The 7,447-nt window shown below is 41.1% G+C and overlaps 1 protein-coding gene across 1 annotated transcript in view; it reads right to left on the bottom strand.

Moving 5' to 3' along the window:
• LOC130171006 (cyclin-dependent kinase-like 5) overlaps positions 1-7,447 on the bottom strand; it is a 43,173-nt gene that overhangs the window by 4,394 nt on the left and 31,332 nt on the right. Inside the window, 5 exon segments of the mRNA XM_056378760.1 lie at positions 1,179-1,284; positions 1,522-1,645; positions 2,938-3,043; positions 3,520-3,621; positions 4,065-5,109. Of these exon segments, the coding sequence (XP_056234735.1) occupies positions 1,179-1,284; positions 1,522-1,645; positions 2,938-3,043; positions 3,520-3,621; positions 4,065-5,109 (1,483 nt within the window).

The raw sequence follows: 7,447 nt of genomic DNA, 5'->3' as shown, positions 1-7,447 counted from the left end.
TATCTACTCTTCATGCAGTGCACACTATTTCCCAGCAGCTCGGAGTCTGACTGCCTGATTCCTCCTGGCCAGATTGTGTTTATTTGTGCTCTGTCATCAGCAGTAACCCCCTCCCAGCTTCTGAACAAACTGTCACATATAAATAGAAATGTAAGGGGAAGAGAGAGTCTCAAACACCTGTTTCATCATGAACCATTACTGCAACTGCAGCGGCGGCCAGTTTCACATGTCAAAATGTGGTTTCCTTTATATTTAGCATCTCTTTTGGTTCATCCTCAGTCTTAATCTTTGCTCTATAATCAGGTCATGTGTTTGGATGCACTTTGAGGGGCAGAGACATTGGACCAAATGCTTCTGTGTGATTCTGGTTCATAGTAAAGCTTCATGTGAGTGTAAACAGACACAGACTCCTACAATCTCGTGCTTAAGCAAAGAGGGCGCTCTCGTTTATCCTCAGCTCATAACGAGAGATGCTGTTAGGGCCGTGGCTGAAGTCATTGGTGATTGATCAGAGTCTGGTGGTGAACGCAGTCAGATCCATCAACTTTACTGGACAAAGATTCATGAAGTGGAAATTCTAAGAGTAAAAGTCACTTCAACAGACACGTTATGGCCTCATTTTCATTTTCCTCTGATATTTTACCTGCTGGATGGATCTGGCTGGTTTATGTTAGCAGTTCATTGTTATGTGATTCAATCAAGATGCATCATATTCATAAAATTATCAAATAAAACCACTAAAAACAAGCTTAAATGACACATTAAAACAGTGATGAATGTTAGTAATGCATGCGATGTTAGAGTGACTGATGGGATGAGTAGTGTAGTGTAAAACAGCATGTACCATGGGAGAGGACACTACAGGCAGGACTCTCACAGAGGAGCTATGCTTTATGTTATTCTTTGGGCTAAACAGAGGGAAAAGACATTTCTTGATGACAGGTGGTCTTCCATCAGGGACTTCCATCTGTAATATAGAGGAACATGACTGGTGGAAACATGAGCACATCACAACAACAATATCTCTGCAGAGGTGCTAACAAGGCAAAGTATCAAACATTTGAAGAGCATAAGTGGAGAGAGTATGTAGACAGACAGGTGTTGACGTCAAAGGAAAGATGCATGAAGCAGCATCCTGGCACGACTTCCATCCTCAGAGTGACTGATGTACAACTCACCATCTGAGATTTTTTCTTTTTCTTCTTTATTGCTCTGAAGAAACCCTGCTTCTCCTTTTCTTTGGACGGCTCAGAGGGGTTCAACACTACAGTATCTGGGCCAGTCCTGAAAGTAAGACAAAGCATACTGAGTACGATGTCCCAGCTAAAAATGTACAACATCTTTCAACTCCTAATAAGACCTGACAATTTCTGTTAAAGCCACCGTGTCATGTGACCAGTGGGAAATTTAATGCACCAATAAACTATTTCAGAGCAACAGACGATGAACAAATTGGTGTTGTCAAGGTAACCTGAGTTAGAGAAGAACAAAATAAATGCTGCGTTTAGAAAAGATAATTACCAGGGATCAAAGGCTGGTTGACGTTTGGAGTGGTTTGACAAACTGCTGCCGTCCCCCGACAGACCCGAGCCCCGGCTCTGACCCCTGCTATCATGAAAGGAGTTGTCTGGCCGGGGGGAGGGGACTGCTCAACAAACACAACACACAAGTTCATTCACCTTTTGATACACACAGGAAAATAAACAAACTCTGTACAGCCCCAATACATTTAGCAAACAATCTGTAGCTAGCTTAAACAACTTCAAAGTGTGCTGCATAATTATCTACTTCATTTTATACTCCAGGTCAGACAGGACTGTGGAATGTTACCCAAATATTAAAAGGTTCTGGGAGGTAATTCACATATTAACAATAAACGTCATATAACATTTTCCAATCTAACAATAACAAAGAAGAAAAGTTAGCAAAGGTGTTTTTTTGGTCATTTTCTGCTAAGAACTAAAAAGGGGAAAATTTATAACATAACTTTTTTTCTCATGTGCCCCCTTGTGGTGAAGCCACAAAATACAGCGACGCAGACACCAATACCCCTACTGACCCTGTTTGTCTGCAGTTAAAGTCTTACGAAAGAAAAGTAAGATAAGAGAAAAGTCAATTGTTTGGGTTTTTTTTTGAGGGATTTTAGAGAGAGTGTCTCCATGGCTTAGTTTAGTTTAGTTTGGCCCCCAGAGAAGACCGACAAGTTTATTAAATGTATAATGCTCAGTTAATACCTTGCTTATAATCGTAAGCCACGTTGACCTACCATCTTGGTTCCCAGAGGATGAATCTTATTGATGTTTCCTCTGACACCACCATGAGGGTGACATTTTTGGTTTTGTGAGACATGTTTCGGTAACTATCGAACAGAGTGCCATTAAATTTGCTTCAGACATTCATGTTCACCAGAGGATGAGTTATAATAATGACTATGACTTTTCATTTAGTGCCACCAGGTCAAAATTTGTTTTTGTTTTTTTTACCAAATACCATAAAATCTAGTGACACTGAAATTATCCTCAGCCGTACTTATTTTAACATTATGTTAGCGTGCTAACATGCTAAAATAAATGGTGAACAAATCCTGCTAAACGTTAACATGTTTCACTGTGAGCATTATAATTTAATCTGGTTTAATAAACAAAATTAAGAGTTCCTAGTCAATAGTAGTCAATACATTTGATTATCATGTGTTCATGCTAAATAAAAGGTTTTCAAAGGAATCCATAGTATTTTTTAGATTCTGCAGTCACTAAGAATTCTGAACACACTGGCTTTAAGTAATGTCTCATCAATAACCATATAAGATTTGGAAGAAATTATTTTCTCACTAAACTGCAGTCAAGAGCCTGATGCCTGAATCTGAACTGACAACTTGATCTCCACAGTGCAGTGAAAGAAAGAAAGACCCTGGAAGAGATGTGTGACTAAACCAACCTCTGTAGAAGCTGCCCACCCTCCGAGGCATGGATTCACTGTAAATGTTGCGATTCTCTTTGGAAGAGCCCCCATCTTCTGTTTGCTGGTCATGATATAAGCCAACCTGAGTCACAACAGAAGAACTAGTCACATACAAACCTCAGAGATCAGCTGCTTTGCATGCCTCTCTATCTGAGCTGATATTTCTATTTACCTGAAAGAACAGAGGGACAGGGAGGCGTATTGATTTACAGCTGGTCATTATAATAAAACAACATTTGTAGAGGCTATAAATGTATTCCAGAGTCAAACTGAAATGAGCTGTGATGACAAGCTTGACTGTGCTATTAGAAGTAGTCACTTTAGAGGGAAGCAAAGCACATAGAGAAAATGAAGAGGCATCTGATGCAAAGAGACAGAGGGTGAGAGAGAAAGAGAGAAAGAGATAGATAGAGAGAGAGAGAGAGAGAGAGAGAGAGAGAGAGAGAGAGAGAGAGAGAGAGAGAGAGAGCAGTTCATGACAGCGGTATCCACCCACATCCGCACTCTCAGAAGACTGGATGTGGGTGGGAAATGGTGGGTGCAGGCAGAATGTCGGACCTCGCTTTTTTGCCGCTGTGTGTGAAAAGATGCAGTGTTGTCCCTTGTGGAGTCCCTTATTGAGGGTCTGCTCTGGGTGACCTCAGTGGGTGCCTGTTCGCTCTGTTAATGGAGACATGATGAAGCATGAAGTGAGCTCAGCACTGCAATACACACATACAAATACACACACGCACACACTATATATACTATATGTGTGTATACAGTATATATAAATATACAGGTAACAAGAGGCTCTGTATATCTTAACAGGAGAACAACACTCCTAACATTTGCAACATCCATAGATGGAACTGCGATCATGTTAATCCTGCCTTTTCCGATTTTTTACAAACCTGAGAAACTGACTAACAAGATGTGGCTGAAAAAGCTAAACACAGATCAAGATATTTTCAGACGCCACCAGAATAAATCCTGGCTGCTTTGTTGTACAATGACTGAGGAAGAGTTATCCAACACAACCTGGTGTAGGCATGATATGATTAGATCCTGTAGGCTTAGGCTTTCCTGAAGCGTGGAGAGGTTTAAGTGGGCTGATCACTGACCCTGCTCATGTCTTCTTCTCTGGAGGAGCCCCCAGAGTGGCGAGGCAGCGTGCGGTGCTGCAGCTGTGGAGACAGGAGCTGGAGGCTGCTGGCTCTGGTAGGCATGCCCTGCCCCACCAGCAGCCCCTCGTCCGCCCCGTGTGTCCTCTGGTGGTCCCTCCGTACGTACATGGAGTGGCGGTGCGGCCTCTGCTGGGAGGAGAAGGGGCTGGTGTATCCCTGACCGTAGGACAAAGGGTCATGTGGAGCAGACAGAGAGTGAGCGTGGCTCCTTTCAATGCCACTGTCCCCAGGGTCCAGGGCATCTGATGTCTTGGCCTCCTCTGAGGCCTTGTGGCGGGTGGAGGAGCGCCTGTAAGAGGAGTCCAGAGTATTACTTTCTCTGTCTGAACGCATGCTTCCTCGGCCAGCTGTGCTGGGACCCAGTCTGTCGACTCGGCGGGCTGCTGGGCTGCTGGGAGCTGTGAGGTCAAGGCAGCTTGAGGGAAAATAGCGAGATGTGGGCTCATCAGCATAGAGATGCACATCATTTAAGTTCCCTACTGACTTGGCATCACTAAGCGTGCCGTAGCTCTTGGACAAGTTCAGGTAGGCGAACTTGGAGGAGGAGGGCGTGGAGCTGTGAGACTCCATGTAGCTGTGTCGACTGTGTTTCTCCCCTGATTGAAGTGTGTTGGTTTTCCCCTCCACAAAAGAATGGCGGTTCTGCTGTGAGCGAAAGTTGGATTTGAGGTACTTGGCCCCGGGGCCGTCGGACACCTTGGACCCCAGGTTCATCTCGAAGTCGCCCTTGCTCTTGGCCTCACCCGGGCTGAGCAGGTGAGGCAGGTTGCTGCTGGCCAGGTCCATGCTGCAGGAGGTGGAGTGGTTAAAGATCTGCGGCTGGTAGGTCTTGGGATGAAGGGTGGGGCTGAGGTTGATCGCTGCAGACATGTTGCCATTGAGAAAGCCTTCGTTGTTGGGGTGGAGGTCTTCATGCCGGGGCAGGCTGGAGCACTCTCTGCTGCTGGAGCGGTGGCTTCCTGAGCTCTTTCCCCCGTGGCTCCTGAGAAAGAGAAGAGAGGTCAACATCAACATCCTGTGCATCACACATTCAGCTTCATGCAACATATTGGAGGCTATTCTTGTTATAATGTAGTGATTAGTTGGTTTAAATCCTAAGTAACTGTATTCAGTGTGTAAATATGGTCATGTGTGTGATGTTCCACAGGGATCAGTAGTAGCTGTACTCTTCCTAATATATGTAAATGATTTTAAATCTGCAGGGGATTGTGGGATTTTTCTGTTTGCTGAAGACTCACTTTTAAATGTCTTTGACATAGAAAACACTCTTAGTCAAGTCATGTTGAAATTAAGTACATGGCTGGTGGATAATAGTCTCACACTCTATCACAGATATACATGGGTATTTGACAATTATGCAGTACAATATTTTTTGTAAAACACAATTTTTGAAGAAAAAATACACATACTGATGCAGCTGTGAAGGTGTCACTAGCTTTGTCCATTCTTTCACCATGTTTTTGAGCGTTTTCACTGAACTGCACTGTAAATGTGTCCTATAAAAAATAGCATGAGAGAGATTTATCTTTATTGTTAGATACTTATATTCATGTGGTGTTTTTCATTTAATATGAAATTAATAATAACACCATTTTTTCCCATGACTTGTTGAAATTATTAGATTTTTTAATAAATGTTCTTCTTTCAAACTGTTGACAATTTAAGACGAGTGATGATGACATTTCAGCTAAAGCTCAAGACTCAACTCTGTTTTAAGATATTTAAGATATCTATATAAGATATCTATTTCAGATCAGGAACTAATTGAAAAATTGAAAAAAAATGTTCCATAATTATAGAGTTTAACATACAGTGTTTAATTAAACAATATAATTTAGGGGTTTGTCAAACCAAAGGAAAAAAAACACTTTCAGTGGTTCGAGAAGAAAACTTGCCATGTAAACACGTCTTTGGCTGTAGATGAAAAGTGAAAATAATCTCCTCTCTAACCACTTCTCCTCGACCTTGATGGAAAACATCAATAGGACAAGGAAAGATATGAAGGAGAATTCATAAGGACTTAGGAAAAGACACTGCAGTGCAGAGAGAATCCGACTGCACTTTTTTTTTAAACACACAGACGATAAATCCTCCTTTACTGACCACCAAAACAAAACAAACAGGACTTAAATGTTGAAATAATATAACCTGAGAGAAAAATACAAGTTATGCAGAGTTTTTACATTTTTTATACATTTGTTAAGTAGAGATAATTCATTTTTAGTGCATTACACAATGGGAGGGTTTAGTGAAATGACATTTATGTATAGACTATAGTATCTCACTATGATGATATTTGAGGTTAAACTATAATGGAGTGTCACTTTAAATGTTACTGCAGCAAGGAATTGTCCTTTCGTAAAGGAAGGTCCAGTGTTTCCTATGCTAAAGGGGATAGGAAATATAAAGATAGGAAGCACTGAAGCCACTTTCCTTATCATTTAGAGAACTGGACCAGCTCTGATCATGGCTGCTGCTCAGAGACTTCAGCTCATTTCACTCAGTTAGAAACCTTCCTAAGAAAAAAAGCCGGCAGCCCAGCAACATTTAAAGTGACAAACCATTGTCGCTTCACTTCAGCAGAGCCAAGTAAATGTAGAAATAACAGAGCAATTGTTTTATGTTTGTGACACTATCCAGAACTGACTGACAAGGAAAACCCTGCCTGAACGACTGAAGCCCAAATCCATAAATATAGATTTACTCTCTTTAAATCCTGTTGGGAGTTATGAAGAACAATTACATTGGACTATCGAACTATTATTGTTTTTTTATTATTATTATTATTATTATTACTAATGAGCTGCTGGACACTTGAATTTCCAGTAGGGGATGAATGAGGTATCTATCTATCTATCTATATATCTGTCTATCTATCTTTTGAATTTATAGTTAACAATATCATCATCATAACAAAATACTATATACATAAATGTTGTTTCATTAAACCCCTTAAAATTATGCCTGAGGTATTAATCAACATTTTTATGCTTTACCTTTTATTAATTGAACCATCCTTGAGACAGTCACACCATAGGTCCTTTTTGAGATTTGCTTATTAAATTTACAAAATTTAATAGCAAAGCAGCTTTGATAAGAACAGGTTCATGTCAGGTCAACAATGTGTGTGTGTGTGTGTGTGTGTACACATTGGGATCCAAAACTATAGAAATAAGTGAGCAGGGGCACAGCAGTCTTGGTTGTCATTATGGTTTGGGGCGATGCTTCAGTTTTATGAATACCACCATGTTTCTTTTACATGTTTCTAGTTTGTTTTATTTTGTTTCTGCATGTCCGTGTTTCGTGGGTTGCTCTAAGAA

The sequence above is a fragment of the Seriola aureovittata genome, chromosome 6 (assembly GCF_021018895.1).
Source record: "Seriola aureovittata isolate HTS-2021-v1 ecotype China chromosome 6, ASM2101889v1, whole genome shotgun sequence".
Taxonomy (NCBI): domain Eukaryota; kingdom Metazoa; phylum Chordata; class Actinopteri; order Carangiformes; family Carangidae; genus Seriola; species Seriola aureovittata.
The sequence above is the reverse complement of the archived record's forward strand: the minus strand, read 5'-3'. Positions and strand labels throughout refer to the sequence as shown.